Genomic DNA, 17,328 nt, shown 5'->3' with positions numbered 1-17,328 from the left:
TGTTTGGTTATCCCATAAATATTTATATGACCGATATCAAAGCCTATATTTTAGTGCTTCTGTGTTTAGTATTCGTTGTGTCAGTGTAAAGTTTGTTGCTGTAGATATCCTGACAGTTCTGCTATCAGGGTAAACAGAAAGTAAGACTTTAATCTCTTATGTTTTTCGTATTGAAAGTACGAGAAAAGCAGTGCCTCCCTGTCTATTTAACCGTCATAATGTGACAAAGTCACTTGTAAAAAATGTCCATGAGTTTGAAGATTGCTGTTAAGTGACTTGTTTTTTTTTGTAACGCCTCGCTTTAGGCAATAGTGCATATTTTCTTGGATTGGCAAACCAATCCTCCGACTGCAACCAGTAGCCAGCAGTACGTACGTATGGGTGGGGTACCTTTTCACCATCTCACCCAGTTAAAGAATGCATATATTTTTAATTCTTCAATTTACAGTTTTACCACAATCTTAATTGAAGGATAGTATTGATGTTTCCCATAGTTAATTAATTCCATTCGGGATATTTTACCATTAGATAATTAATCGGCAACCAAGGGCTCAACCTTGAAAATATTATTGGCAATAAAAAATAATTATCTTATGAATATGCTGTAATTATTCATTAGCAGGTATTTCAAATATTTTTTGTTGCCTAATGGTAATAATTTAATACTTTTCACGGAAACCTCCAATCCTTTGACTTATGTTATTTCATTCTTCAGTTCTGAATTCCTCTAACCTGCCTTCATGCTGTCTAAAAAGCCCAATCTCCTCCTTCCTCTACCCCATTTTCCAAACATTATCTCTTCTATGATGATCTTTAACATTTCACTACCTTTCAAAATACCCCCACCGACTTTTTCTGTCTTCTTCGTATATAACCTGTCTACTTTCTCTTTTCTAACACCATATTTAAACTTATCGTTAGATGCTTCCCAAAGCCAATACTACTCCTAATATAATTAATCCTAGATGATATATTTTGGCTGCAAGCATAACGATTTTCTGTATCAATGCAAACGGTTGTCAATTCATTTCATAATAAAACTCGTTCCTTCACCTATAATCCAATGGTTGAAATAACTTCCCTGTACTAATTTTCCCTCCTTAACACGTGGGCACAGTTGGGTACTTTCTAATTCTTCATTTCATTGAAGTAACCTCTAGAAATATGGGTAAGAATAAACGTCACTCGGAAAGGAAATAACCTTGAAACTATGATTGAGTTTAATTCACTTTAATCGTTCACTAATGCATTAGGAACATCTTCAAACGATTCTCGATTGTTTTTCCGTCCGTGTGACATAGAAGCGCGACAAAAAGTTCAAACTTTGAGGACTGGGGATAAAGAATAAGAACTAATATGTCGAGTGTGAACGTCCTGTCGATACTGTTACATTATTAAAATTAAGAATGCTTTTTTCAAATGTGAAAGAAGTTGAAAATAGAAAATATAAGTTATGAGTGGTATAATTGCAATGATAAGTAGCAGACAGTATCACTACTGTGTGCTACTTATCATTGCAATAACGAATAAGCCTTTTGAAGAGTTGGCGAAGCGAGGAATCCATGGTGGAAACTGATAAGGAGAATGAAATTTATTGGGTTTGTTCCGAGGCTCATTAGTGCACCGAAGACGGTAATGGAAGGAACTACGCAAGACTAAAAACTATGGAGAAAGGCCAAGGACGAATTGCGAAAAACTGGAGATGGAAAATGCTTAAGTCGTGGGTAGGGATAATGCGACTGCATCAAGGTTTACGTAATGCCGCACTACCACAAACAAGTAATTCTTGGGACATTTTACTCTCCTTTGAACATTGAAAAAAAAACTCTTCCGCTTAGTAATCGATTAGTCAATAACTAGCCTAGCAATAGTAACTTCGCTAGAGATGCGCTTGATTGGTGAGGCAATGCTCACATCGTGCTAAAATCGTGTAGTATTCGCTCCTACAGCTATTTTTCCCATTCTGCCTTCGATTTCCCAAGATCTGATAGTCGAAAAATATCACTGATTACTATTACCTTCCGAATCCAACCAAGCCATTACCAAAATACGTTGACCCCTCCTGGTACCACATCGCCCCACACAGCTCCACGTTATACTTTAAGAAAAGCGTAAGGGGTCCAAGGCAAAAAAATAAGGAAACTGCATCCTCGGATTTCAAAGCAATGCGAGTGGGAGAGCGGGCGAGGACCGTGAGATGAAAGGAGGTTAACAAGTGAGCGGGCCTCGCCTCGGTCAAGGGATTCGGAGTGGCCGGGCTGCCCCTGCAGTGGGAACACCATCTTGGCAGTTGGCCACCATGCGAAGTGGGCGGTATTCGAGAGGGCGTGGGGCAGCAAAAGAGGCGGAGGAGGGTGGGAAAGAAATGCAGAGGGGAAAGAAACGTTCATTCAAAAAAATTGTTTCCTCCCAGTTTTCGAGACCACTCAAGACGACGGACTTCCCCACGTTTTGTTATAATTTTGCGAAAACGCTGCCCGTGCGGTACTTTAACTCCATCGACGTCAACTGAGTTTCCATGAGTAAAGGCTTCATTTTCCACAGAATGTTTTTTCTTCAAGTCAGTGTTTTGTTAGGTTGTACTCGTCAAAGTTTGAAGGATTTGCATGCCATTCATTCCTTTGTTGTTAAAAGTTACATGTTTTTCACGGCGTGGTGCCGGTTGTTAAAAGCCTCTTGAAATTTGTTTTGTTTAAGTAACTTCTAATGTGAGTGAGAAAATTTATTTCCATATCGTTCCATTTTCCCTGATAGTTCCTTACCATAGTCTGCCTTGAGTCATTAATCGGCGAGGTCAGTTGTTTTAGTGGAATTAGTGTTTAACTCTAGTTATCATCACGTCCTCTGTTTTAGGCATTTGCGATTCGAGCGTTTACCAACATCGGTATGTTACTTAATATACATTTGCCATTAGTATAAAGGTCTCTCCAGAGTGACATCACGAGTTTCTCCGTGATAATTTGTTTCAAATTACCTGCCTTCATAGTTATTAAGGCAGATGGAGGTATGCTATATCAAAATTATTATATTTATTTATTTCAAGATTGTGATTATATTTTGATTTAACGACATTCGCGTTCACATGTCGCTCTCTCTCTCTCTTATTCCTTCATTTTACATTCCTCTTCTCTCGCCTTCAGTTGTGATCTTGAGACTGAATTGTTTCCCTTCCTTCCTTTCCTTCTCTTTCCTTACATTTTCTCTTTCATCGTATATTTTGATATATATGCTTTACAATTATGTGCTTATCTATTATATCTTTTGGATGGAAAACATATGAATAAGGATTATTTATTTGTGATAGTGACTGGATATATTTAACTTCAAATATATTTAACAATGCTTGGATTATAATTTCCAGAATTACAAGTACCAAAATATGCATTGATGATACAGAATCAATCTGCAAAATATTTTTTATTGATTTTTACAAAAGCTCACTGGTTGAATGCAATGTTTTCAAATAAGGTAGCGATGACTTCTTCGTAAAACCCATTTCTTCGCTGTGCTCTGAAAAACCGATTGCTTGTTTATCTCATGATTCCTAATGTGCTAGGCGATCCATATGAATCCAAGGTTTCCAAATAATCTATTGTCACATTAGATAGATGGCAGCATTTTTTTCTGGTGTACTTCAAATGACATGCGTCTACAGATAAGCAAAAAGAGCATGCAATACCTGTAATTCAAATACATTAATATTTTCTAATTATACAATTTTACTTGTTTTCTTCGTTCCATAGCATTTGGTAAAATGGTGATTGAATGAAATTTCTTCATGGCTAGTGAACTCGAGTTTGTGAGCGGTCATTAAGAAAACAGATGAACAGCGTGTCGTCGGGTGAAAGTTGTAACTGTCAATTAGCTAATTAAAAAAGGTTCATCTTCGAGCATTTCCTGACGGTGACTTGTAGATATTCCGTAGTCATTTATATATGTGGATGGTCTTTGCCTAATTAAATGTGAACCAATGCAGAATTAAATAGAGGTTAATCCCCCTCTTCTACTTATTCAAAGATTAATTTCTTAAGATAGCATAATTTATATTTAGATATTAACGACTTGTTTATTACCGATTGAATTAACTGTGATGAATTTTCTTTGGTGCTATTTATGAAAAATTCATTTTATGAGTGAAGGATATTCCACTGAAATTAAGGAGTTAAAAAGCGATGTTCGCACTCTTACATATTTGTAATGTATCTCCTTTGGTTCCTGTGGCTTCATCCATGGCATTATTTGGTCCTTTTGGCTATTTTGCTCTCTTGATATACTAGTATAGTATTGCGAGTGTTGCTGCACACATTTTAGGCTTTTACCCGGTCTAATTTTAGAAAAATGTCTTTTGAGTTTTAATTACAACTGCTATTTTTGATTCGTGAAATCCTTTGTTGGCTCTGTTGGTAATTATCAAATGCTCATTTTTTTATAATGAGTAAACAAATCGGTTCTTAGGCCCAAAAAGAGATAGAATGAAAGCAGAGGGATTATAATTGTGTATATGCGCTTCTGCACAGGAAGTCAATATTGTATTTTTCCTGGATTAAAATGCCTTTTGTGGCTGGAGACTTCTCATATTCTTACATATTACCAGTGAAAAAAAAACTTCATTTTCCTTTATTGTTTTATTTAAGGAAGTAAATGGATACCGTTGACTTTGTAAAGGGATTTGTTGAGCTTTCTTGTGTTCGAAAACACCATTTTGCCAAATCAGCGCATTCATTGTGTTGTTTTTTTTCCTTTGCTGCTACATAAAAAAATGTGTATTCCTTTGTGCGAATATTTAAATTAAAAAGTCAAATAATTAACAATAAAACTTTAAATATGTCCAAGATTAGCATCAATTTCTGTGCTTTATTTCATTTATGTGCTAAACAGAGATCTGCCGTAAATGAGCATTATCCCGTAAAATTCTTTTGGTGAGTGCTTATTTCATAAACAGGTAATCCGCATTCAGCATTTCGAGATTGGAGACGAAGAAAATGAAAATTGCATAAAATGTGGCTCGTGTGAAGGTGGAACCCTTCCATGTGTTTTACATGAAAAAGACAAATGGAAATCGATGCCCAGTATTTCATCTTTGAATATTTGGTGTTTTTATGTCATACCACCATCTCTCCAATTTACTATTTTGTCCGAGTTATACCCTAATATTTTCTCCTATTTGCGTGGAGCGGCGTATACAAATCGAAGGATGCGAAAACTAGTGAATGATTTTCCTAACTTCAAAGAACTAGGAACAGAAAAATATAAAATACTGAGAATGTTTTGCTTCGAGAAAAACCGCAAGGTGGATCGGCCATGCTTCTGATTTGTTGAAGGAAAAATGAACGGTTATTCTATTTTCAAGAAACTTCAAACAAAACATTTATTTTAATTCAAATAAATGAAAGTCTACTATATCTTTTTCTCTTCTACAGCTACGTATAAACTACTTAATGATAGTCACTTCCCTTTTATTCCTATAGTATGTCGTATTATTTTCGAGAAAAATACGCCAGAGGAAAATTCCCCGAGAATGAAACTATGTGAAGTATCGTGTTCACTTGGCATTATGGATTAATCTAACAAAGCCAAGCTGCGGGTGTCTACTGACGCAACGCCAAAGATTGAGAAACTACAATTTCATTTCGCAAGGGAGATAAGACTCTTCCGAGTAATAAAGTATTTCTGTTATGTTTCCTCCAGCAGTGAAATATAGGCAATGCACGTACCTAAGTAAAATCGCAAGGCCGCGTCTTCGATCAGTTTACTCGGTCTGCGCATCTCGCTAGCCAGGCTGGGCACAGTCGACCACGGATCTTTCAAGCACCCGCCGGAACATTCACTGCGACCTTCCGCAGGAAAAGATCGTAAACCTGTGACCTCCTGCGCCGCATGTCTTGAAGCCAACCAGGGTGGCGCATTTTGTCTCTACTGCGCTGCGCCCAATCTCTCTCGCATGCTTCCAAGCTACTTCACTTTCGTTTTGCCACGCCCCTTCCTTTCCGAAATCGAACAAAGAAAGTGTGCATGTACGTGAGGTCTGAAAGAATAAGCATGATGTCTCAATCCAAGATATTGAGGGATACTATGCACACCGTAAGTAATGTGAAGTGTCCAAGCACACAATGCCCCAGCGCAAAATCAAAGTGGTCAGTCAGGTGTGACTAATAACAAAAGCTAGTTGACTCTTGCTCCAGAAATACGCTATATCCCTCCGTGAACAGCATGGACATGGACGCTAGGATACACCCTCCTTTCTGTCTAAATTCCTACCCATTAGCTGGCTTCCGCTCATGAATTGCTGTTATTTAATCCTTGAGCAGAAACGATTACGTTCATAAATAATGGTGGACTTGGTATTCTCTTTGCGGAAGAGCCACGGTGCGGCCAATTTTTGTTCATCTGCAATTTTCCTCGAGTTTGCGGGGCATGGGTGCGCTAATAGGAACAAGCAAATGTGGGCGGAGTGATTTTTTAGTCTCTTCGAATACTTCTATCTGTTTGATAATGTATATAGAAATAAATCAGATCTGATAGAACTGACACTAAAATGTCTTCAAAAGCTCGCGAATGACCTAACCATTTCATTTTGTTGGCGAGTACCGAAATTTATTTACATTTTTCACTGCCATGAAAACCTAAGTGGGAAAGAATTATAATAAAAACCAGTAGAACGAATGCTCGTTGTTCGAGCATGGAATTGTGAATACTGTAAATTAAAATATGTAATTTATCAAGTAGTAACTACAGATAAAGACGGTTGCGTCGCGATACGTTTGGCCTCCCGTTATTTTTATGCTGGTGTCAAAAATACTCTCATCATTGAATCCCTATTTATTTATAAATATGAATGAAATATCATCTTTAGCAACGGAGACGTATCTACTACTAATTCATTGTCGCCATCCCATATTATATTTCTTGTCTCTCCCTTTCGTGGTGAACTTTTCTCTTTTGTCGGGGTGTAACCCTTCCTTTTTTATATGTTGTTTTGGTGGATGAATATGGTAAGCTTTATAGGAGAAATTCCTGAACTAATAATTTAATTTTCTCTTCTCCCACAGTTTCTTGGACGATTTGGACCGCTTGGGCGCGAAGGACTACCAACCCACGGAACAGGACATCCTTCGGACGCGAGTGAAGACGACGGGGATCGTCGAGGTGCACTTCTCCTTCAAGAACCTCAATTTTAAGTGAGTCCACGTCAATCGCGCATCTTTCCGCTTCATATATTTGTCTTATCAAATTTGTCGCATTTTGTGTTTAATTTTAGAAGTGACGAATCCTATACCTCCCTCCATATGCCTGTGCTTCTTATTACTATTTGAGAACTTTCTCCGATCCCATAAAATTGTGTCGGGAAAGCAAACTCAGTGCGGTAATCCTCGGTAATCTCTCTCTCCACGGTCGGTTGGATGTCGGCAAATAATATCCGAAGTTTCCCGACGATCCAAAATCCGGTCTAAATCTTCCGATTTCTGTATGACACTGACTCTAACTTATACCTAAGAAAGTATCCACTAAGTCACATCTTTGCGCGGTTCGAAGGGAAATAACTTTGCATTCCAATAGGACCCTGGAAATGGAGTGACTCCGTGTCTAGCTGTCGTGCTGAATGTATTTCTTTGACCTTATGAATCACATTTTTTGTGGACTTTTGAGACTGTGTGACTTAATTCACATGTTTGTGTAATATCTTCTGCGGCGAGTAATCTTACCAGAATATTATTATCTTTCGTCTTTGGTTTGATTTTTTTACAAGGGCTGTAGAATTGGACAAGATACATCCTGTTGTCTTGTCTGCGGTTTTCCTTCGCACCTCTCCTTGCGTCCCCAATTTGTGATAAGCATTGGAAAAATGCGCCGCAAACGTAGGCACCAAGGTAAACACAAGGTGAATATCTGGTTATGCGGGAAGTGATCATTGTAGGGGCCAATGCCACTGGCCGTATCTTCATCGGAAGCCCTCGATAGCAGTTTTCAGGGAAATCTGATGTATTGAATTAATTGTCGGAAGGATTGATATATAGTATAATGGTTTATACCTTGATGCATCCAACGATAATTGCCAAACAGAGGTTGTTAATACACTACCTCGCTGGGAATATTACTTAGCTACTGATCAATCAAATGATATTCCTTGGTGCCAATTGGTGACAGAGAAAATAAATCGATTGCAATCCTACCAAATAATACAGCCAACATTTAGTGTTCTGCGTTATATTTTAAGATCATATTTCCAATTGGAATGGTGAAAATAAAACGCGCCCAAGGAATTATGGGGGAACCAAAAAACATTAATTCGAACAAATTCGTCAAAATATCTCGATTGTAATTTCTTTAAGATTTTCTAAGTCGCGCTAGTGGTCTAATTTTCTCCTTCTTAGTGCCGTTTGTAATAGGTTAGTACTCTCATAAATGATTCTGACGAAGAGCATCTATTTACGAATTTTTTGGTAGGTACTGTGGATTGTTGCACTTTTCAGATCAGAAAGCTTAAAGCGACATCATTGGCAAATGTCAAAAGGAGTAGTGAATGTTAGAAACGCGGTTATTGGGAATGATTGATTGACGTCCTTGTGAAGGTGGCGCAATTACGAGGCGTTAAAGGTTTTTCATGAGCTCAAGGTCTACTTGTAATTATACGATTCGTATACTGCATTGATTCTTTTCGGATTACTCCATTTTAGTGCAAAAACCTATTTCCTAATGCTTAATGGCACTAATCAACAGGAAAACTCAATCTTTAAAGTCGTGATGACATTCTGGCTTTTGTTTTACCTGAAATCAAAATCTCATCTTGTTATTTGAAGTCTAGATTTATTATTTTTACGTGACTGTGGTTTGCCAATTGCGTTACCCCGATGTAATTGTCGATACTGAATTAATTGGTTCGATCTGCGCGAACGCTTTCATAAAGGTAGCAATAACTTAACGATACCTCTCATTCTAAGTAATGGCACCAAGTATTTCTTAACACTAAGGACTTAAAAGGAGTTCCTTGTTTCTAAATCAATTGAAATTTTATCAATACGTTTTTTATCTTGGTTTTTAGATGATGTAGTTAATTTAATTTCTTTTGCCAGACATCTGAGCTGTCTTCATATTTATTCTAATGAAACAGTTTTCTCCTCTTCTGGTGAATATTCCGACGTCCTCTGCACTCTTGCAAGGTTTCTAACAAATTTTCGAAAACTTATCTAAAAGTGGCTTTTTGAAAAAATATTTTGTCATCCCTGAATTTGAGAACATTCAGGAACCTACATTAGTTGCTAATACAATATCTTTGTGTTAATCGAATAAAAAGATAAAAGAAAAATTCCCTGATTTTTAAAGCTCTAAAAATCTCGCATGATGTCACGTGTCGTCGCTTTCATGTTAACAACCTGCACATGCGTTAAACTTCACGCAGTACAGTGTTCTGTGTCAGCTTCTGGAGGAAGAAAGACTGATTGACAAGAATCAAAAAAAGATGCTACATAAAGATCCTGGCATCAGAAAGAGGCATTGACATTCTTAGGAGGACATTGACCTCTGGAGCTAAGAAAATTACTCAAAGAGAACGTAAATGCGATGCTCGTGATTCGTTTTAATTCCATACGAATGGAAATACAACAGATGAACATAATTCTTGAATTTTAACGTTCTCAAGCATCATCCCATTTTTTCTCCCCTGATGAAACTGCAAGTCACTTCGGTCATTTTGTGGTGCCGGCGTAAGGGAGAGTATGGGGTCGAGAGGGGGAAAAAATCATCTTACCTCTTCCGTGAGCCCATTTTATTTGAGGATATCCTAATCCGATCAAATCCCAGCTAATGCAAATGTCAAGATCTTGTCAGGATGTTTGGTAAAGAGGCCTAATATATTCCGGCATTCCTAAGCAGCACTCTTCCGTTCTTAATTTCCGCCGCGACTGTAGCCCATCCGTTTTTTGACGCCTCTAATGGCCTTCAAAACAAACCTCTTCATTCATCCCTGATCCTAAGAGCCACCACGGCTCTGCTGCCATCGGTAGACGACTTCGCGCGCTCATCCTCCCTCGTGAGATATTTTCTTTGGAAGTTTCTCTCTTTTTCAAGTCTCTCCTTATGTAGCAACGTGAATTTTGTGAGGGCGAACCTGGAGAACTTTCTGGGAGCCAAGGTCGCGGTGTGATTTTATTTGCAAACGCTTGAGAATTCCGAGATGTGAAAATTCAAAATGCACCCGACAGAGGTCTCAAAGTCAAGCGTTTTGGCCAGCGTTCCCGCGTGTAGAAGGAACGTCGCAGCTTGTCTATGCTGTCTGCTGAATAGCGCCCACTTATTTCCTCCGTTTAATATTTACGTTGCAACGTCAAAAATTTTATTAATTACAGGTTGATCACCAATAATTATCAGGGGTGACACACCTGTTTTGAGAAATTGGCGGAACGGGAGGCTTATTGGTTATTCATGTCTGGCCTTCCCACAAACTTGGAAGCGATATTCCCCGAAAATGGCCGTAAAAATTGAGCAGCAAAATTTATAGTCTTCATTATCATTCATATAATCTACCTTAAATACCCTTCCATGTATAGAATCATCTTTGTATTCGTAGAGATTAATAATATATTTATGTAACTACCTTTTGACATGGTATCATTGTAAAATATCCCTCAAACTGCCAGAATTAATGAAGAGGCTCATAGATTCGAACCATTGTTGATATACTACCGTGCTGGAAAGGAAGAACCTCATATCCGTATTCATGCATAAATATGAAGTAGTTATGTATTAAGTTCAAAAATCCGGACTTCCAGGTCATCTCATTTGCAACCTTGTTTTTTTATTATTGATAACCTAGAATTCTTGTGGAATATCCTATGCATATGAGAACAGTTAGATTATTTCCCCTAAACAGGGGTGAGTTGGAGAATTCTGTTGGCATTTACGTCTTTTCCAGTTGTTTGAAATGTAAATTAAAACATTTTTCATTTATCAAATGCCATTTTCATGATAAATATCCCGTCATGCTTTCGCTGCCATTGATTGATTTGATGATTCAATTTCACGTTTATGTGTTACATGACCATAAAAAAAAGAATTTTTATTGGTATGGAGCAATTACGGTTACTGGATCGGAAATAAGGCAGTAATCCTTGATTCCAGAGCTAAGCACTTTTCTTCTATATAAAAACTTGACTATTAGTGGCAGTTTTAAGAACATGAGTTTTATGGGAGGGATTTTCTTATTTCATTCAGTTGAAATTCTACGAGAATTTGGAGAAATGACTTTTCTCCATACTACAAGAGTTTCTCAGACGATAAATAGTAGAAATATGACTGGTGCTACGAAGACTGAGCTCCCTAAAGTGGTTATAATATTTTATGTTGAGTAGGCATCGGAGTAGAAGTTTATTTTTTTCAGGGAACAAAATCCTCGGTACTTGAGTCATAATCTTATTTTGGCGAGCATGAGAAAGCTCCTGTGTTTCGAGAAATAGATTTTTTAAATAGAGTTACACCAGGAGCATATTATTCAACTCGCAATCTAGGTTGTCTTTCGTAATCCTAACTAAGTCGCTGTCTACTGACTAAAACTCATCCAGTGAGTTTGATATGCATTAACTTGACTTTTCATATGCTCCATACATGAACACAATTAGTGTCAAGATAGCCGACAATTTAATAAACACCGAACGGCGTAGTTAATCATTAAATTTTCTGTGATTCAAAACAGCAAATATTACACTAATACATTGGCGTTTGTATTTTTCATCATCGTAAGGTTTCCTTAGTTTGGTGATGGCACCATCTTTTAGCGTGTTAGTCACAGTTGAAAGTTATATCTCACGAATTAACACCGTCATATTTCATGAAATATCCCTCCTGGTCTTGGCCTAAGGTAGTAAAGTAAGACGTATCCTGGCTTTGGTACTGGTATAATAAGTGCTTGACTGCATTCATTTTACACCCCATTCCGACGATGCCCTAACGTCAGAATCATTCCCTCTAGGGAAACGGCATTGACTGGTCTAATGGCCTAAAGGAGGATGCAACCTCCGTGTTGAATTGATCTTCCATCACAAATATCCGTTCTTGCCATTTTTTATCATTTCATAAGTGTTTATATTCACATTTTCCGCACTGCCGTAATTATGTGCCTTTGTGTGAAAATAACTCTAGGTGACTAAAGTTGCTTACCTTTTCTACTTTTAGCAATATTTTAGCAATGAAATCAAAACTAGTTGTATCGTTGTCACTTTAGTGGAAGTGTGTACACTGTAGTGGAAAAAGAAAATGATTTGACGGTGTCTGTGAGGTGAGCGGGTGGGCGAAGGTTATCCTCGTGGTTGCTATCACGGCTACTTGTGGCTGGGGCTTCAAACGCGGAGTGCTGTTCCAATGGGCACGTTTAATAAAAAAATGAGGTCGCTTTACAACCCTCTCGGCCCCTCCATACCACTCCGGGCACGAAATCTTTTCAGCCATTCCCTCAACACGACACTTAAGCAATATCCTTTTCGTCTTTATCCTCCCTGTCCCGTGACTTCTCCTCCTCTCCTATCTTCATCTACCTTTCGCTCCCCACATTCCACTCCTGCTGCACTCTACGGACCCTCTTTAACATGAACAATGGCCTGTCGTCTTCCAAGAGCTATGTTCTTGCACCAGTGAAAGTCACATCCTCAGCAGCGTTATTAAAAATAAATGTGTACAATGGAACCTATCAGGACTAATGCCAAAAATACTGTATTGCGACTGTAGCGTAGTTGACATAAGTGCGCCACTATCGTTTCTTACAGCACATGCTTTTTTTTGTTTTTGGTTGACCGGTTTAGTACCGTACTCATGGTTGGTCCATCTTAATAGAATCGCGAAAAATACCTTAGCATTGAATTGTGTAAAGAGTTTGGGTCATATTTTCTCGTGTTACCGGTGATGACTTGGGCTTTATTCATAGATTTTAACCTAAGCTCTTGTGTTGATTTTTTCATATTTTTGAAATTTTTGTGTTAGAAACAATTTCAGTCTCAAAATTATCTTCATTTCAATGAAGAAACAATTTCGATTAAAAATAAAGTCTTGAAATGGTATACCGAATACCCATTGAAGCTTTGATATTTTTATTTTGGCAATCGTAGAAATATCTCTATTCAGTTGCTTTAAATTAATTTCCGAATTCTGAATTTCTTATGTATAATTACTTAAATTATCCTCATCTCTCTTCTGAAATGATAAATGTGAATGGAAAGTATATTCTAGAAAAGTTTTACTCACGGCTATACATTACATCCGGTAGCAATCATTACAGAGGTTACAGTTAGTACTGTCACTCTTTACGTCCCTTGTACGAAAGTAGGTGAGGAGTAAGACTTTGGTAAGACCGTTAACTCTACTTAACTTTGACTATTGTCTCTAAGGCCTCAAAACAGCTTAGCATTTTTTCGTATTAGCAGTCACTATAATCGGTTGGTCATAAGCATACCTCTTAATGGATTGAATTTGTTGATATTAGAATTACAACTTTATGCATTGTGAATTTTTTAATTGACCACGGTCCAATTCAATTCCATTAATATCAAATCATAGTGAAATTTGGTTGTGTTCTATATTTCAGCCGTCATAAGGTAATTCCCTTGTGAAGATGTGGGGTAAATAATTTAAAAAATACTTAGATCTTTGAAAGGTCATGGCGTGAACTACTTAAATGTAAAATTTAATTGGTTCGGTAATTTTTTATATGGTTAGTTGATGTAATATAACATCCTTGTAATACCTACAATGCTTGAGTAAGTCCGACGCTGTCCAAGCAAGCAAAGGAAATTCATCTTGATGAATTTTCTTTGCTTGCTTTTATAAATATATTGCCCAATTCTGTCGATATTAAACTCACTACCTACCTACGAATGGTGTATTTCCTGCATCAAAGATAATGGACACGAAATGGCTATGGCTTTAAAATAAAAGTAAAGTAATTTCTCAGGTGCTTAAGGGAAATGCTTTAGCCTATGGCATCGCTATCAAGCCACTCTGTTGAATAGATATGGTGAGGTCTTAAAGTACGTCCAGACTCTTCATCAATTTTGTGTACCGTGTATGAATAGTTGATGCATGGAAATGGCGTGTGTTGTTAAGGTCAGAGCGTGGCATTGGAGCCTCTCGTTGGAACTACAATGTGAAGAGTAATCCTGTTAGACTCTTCTTCCCGCGTAATCCGTTCAAGATTCATAACAGTGCTGAGCCTTACATTATCCTTCTAATTGGTAATGATTTAGCTTCAAGGTGGGATTCATGTTTTGAATACATTGACCATTGTTCCGGGAGTTGTGCTTGAAATTGTATAGGAATGAAAAATTGAGGGATACCTCCTCCGTGAATGTTAACAGAATGGAATTGAGTCCATCGCAGTTGTTTTACAAGTCCTTTTCATTGGGTGCAACGTTTTAGCGGTAATTTATATGAAAACAATCCCTGGCCGATGCTTTAAACTTCGCTGCTTTTATATTTATGCGTAATATTATGGCTCTTGGGAATATTAGTGATTCGAATTTTTCGAATTTTATTATGTATATTAATGGCATCATTTATGACTTAAAAAAGACCTAAACTCTATTAATGACTACCATATGGCTAATTAATTAATTTAAAAAAGAAATTGTTTTGCTTGTCTATTATTTGTAGACTTAAAATCTTGAAGAGAGATTTTCCACCGAAGCTCAAAATTCTAAGCAAAATCATTGATGTCTCGTTGTCATGGGTTTTCGTATATCTCCGTTTTCTCTTGGTTAAATCCTCAGTTGATCATAAAAATGTTTCTCAATCATATTCGTCTTTTCAGTATCTCTCACAAAATGAACCATACCATCACATGGATAATTCATCGTAAGTTCATTGAGGATGACAATAGACATAAGTAGGCTTGCTTTTTCACTTTCGTAAACTCTATTAATCATAAATTGATGTAGAAATTGTTGAGAAAGAAGTCTGTACTATAGATAATTTCTACCAATTCAAAAGCGTGAGTATGACAGGGCAGAGTCCCCTTAAGCCTCACGAATTATTTAGTTAGTCTCCTCTCAGGATTTTTGTTCAGTTTAGCACAAAACTTAGTAATCGCTTAACGTTACTCGATCGTCGATTTCATTTTTTGCGGGACACGGTCGGCGCGCAGAGATTTACAATAAATGACGTCCGGCCGCTTCCACAGCTTGGAGAGCACTGAAACTGGTTTCGCAGCAAAGCTTAGCGTCCCCCTCCCCACCTCTTCCAAATGGTTTGATTCCACTCCAATCATTGGGAGCGGCTCGGGAAATTCAGTCGCATTACTTTCGGAATGCACCCTGTATGTTGAACAGCACCGGTGATAATAGAGAACCCTGCCTTTCTCCTCTTTCTAATACCGCCCACCCGGACATTCCATCCCCCACTCGCACCTGAGCAGTCTGAGGCATGCACATGTTGCGGATTAATATCCTATTCATCCCATATACGAGTTTTTCTTTTTTGCAATATGTTCATTAGTTTTTCCCAGTTCCCCCATTCAAACGCCTTTTCAAAATCTACGAAGCAGGCGAATACATTCTGATTGTATTCTATGACCGTCTCTATTAGTGATCTCATTACTGCAATGGCATCGCGCGCACCTCTCCCCTTCCTAAACCCAAACTGATCATCCCCTAAGTAATCATATACCTTGCCCTCCATCTTTTTTTTTGATGATCCTGAGAACCACTTTAGCTGCATGGGAAATCAAACTTATTGTTCATATATACGAAGTGCCTCATTGTAAACTACTCGCGAAGCTAGAAGCATATGGCATAGATAAAAAATATCCGGGGTTGGATTAAAAACTTTTTCGTCTACTTGGCATTTAGAATTAAACTTAAAAAAGTGCGTCAGTAATTTTTGGAAAAAGAGCAATTCCCTTCCGAACGCTTACTGCATGGGAACACCGAAATGGAATGTGTAGACTCAATTAAATACCTAGGAGTTACCCTCACCCACGATCTCTCCTGGGTAAAACACATATGGGGAAAATGTGGACACGCAAACAAAAAATTAGAATTTATTAGATTAGTACTAGGTAAATGTGATGAAAAGGCAAAATAGAATGTTCCCTTTCACTAGTTAAGCCTCATTTAGAATATGATGCGAGTAAATGGGATCCTCATGAAGTTGGATTAATTGCCTAATCAGATCGCGTGCAGCGTAGAGGAGCTAGATTTGTAAAACGTTGTTATGATAAGCTTAGTAGCGTATCCAAAATATTAGAGCAGCTAGGCTGGGAATAACTAATGGAGGTTAAATTACAGATTGAAGCTCTTGCATAAAGTGAAAGAACGTCTCTTTAGCAGTGATGTTGAAAATGTGTTATTATCCCCATCGCCCAACGGTTGGAGGGATCATGTCAATAAAATTGGAGAGATCAAGTGCAGTACAGATAAATTTAAGATGTATTTATTCCTCGAACGATAGGGGATCATAATAACATTGTCAGACCGTAGATTCGTGTTCGGGTAAAAATTAGTCTGGTGTATATTCACCCCTTGCCACACACCCTAGCTTGCAGGGTACATAAATAAATACTGCTGACTAACGCGCAAATTTGTAACATTTTATCTTATTGAAAACCGCAAACAAAACTATAGAAACGGTTGATGGGAAAGGACAAGGCAACCATGGATCACTGATGAGATGATTAAAAAGAAGGAGGAGAGAAGAAAATGGAAGAATGTAAACACAGAACTAGGTGGAAGGAAGTACAAAGAGTGGAATAATAATTTGAGACAGGCAACAAATGAATCATGGTGGGAGACGTAGTGCGATGAAATAGGAAGTTTGCTGAGGAAGGGTGAAAGTGATGCGCTATACAGCAAGGTTAAATCACTATCGGGAAGTAAGAAGGGAAGATTTGTGCTAACAGTTAGAGATCAGTCGGGTAAGATAATGGTTGAAACAGAAAAGATCCAAGGGAGATGGAAGGAATATATAGAAGAACTGTATGTTAAAGAATTCAGGCCAATAAGGTTAGACATAGAAAGAGAACATGATGTAGAGGAAGATAGACAGCTTAGGTCCAGGCATACTCGACGATGAGATAGAAAGGGCATTAAGGGAGATGAATTAAATAAGGCCGCTAGGGTAGACAACATTCCTGCGGAACTACTGAAAGGTTTAGGAAAATGTGGGAGGAAGAGGCTATATGGACTGATTCGTAGTTACTATGAGGAAGGAATCTGGCTGGAAGACTGTGAGAACAGTGTTTGTTCCTATCCGAAAAAGATAAAGGGTACATCATCTGAGTATGTGCCTGTTTCGTAGATTTTGAAAAGGCGTTTGATAGAGTGAATTGGAAAAAACTCCTGAGGATATTGCAGA

The 17,328-nt window shown here is 37.8% G+C and overlaps 1 protein-coding gene across 1 annotated transcript in view; it reads left to right on the top strand.

Annotated features, from left to right (window-relative positions):
* The window catches only part of Galphao (G protein alpha o subunit), a 239,364-nt gene that overhangs the window by 166,489 nt on the left and 55,547 nt on the right, over nucleotides 1–17,328 (top strand). Inside the window, exon 5 of the mRNA XM_071588259.1 lies at nucleotides 7,050–7,178. Coding sequence (XP_071444360.1) covers nucleotides 7,050–7,178 — 129 coding nt within the window. The remainder of the gene's footprint in view (nucleotides 1–7,049; nucleotides 7,179–17,328) is intronic.

The sequence above is a fragment of the Hetaerina americana genome, unplaced genomic scaffold (assembly GCF_022747635.1).
Source record: "Hetaerina americana unplaced genomic scaffold, ioHetAmer1.1.p SCAF_3, whole genome shotgun sequence".
NCBI lineage: Eukaryota > Metazoa > Arthropoda > Insecta > Odonata > Calopterygidae > Hetaerina > Hetaerina americana.
Note: the sequence above shows the minus strand (reverse complement) of the source record. Positions and strands in the feature narration are given on the sequence as shown.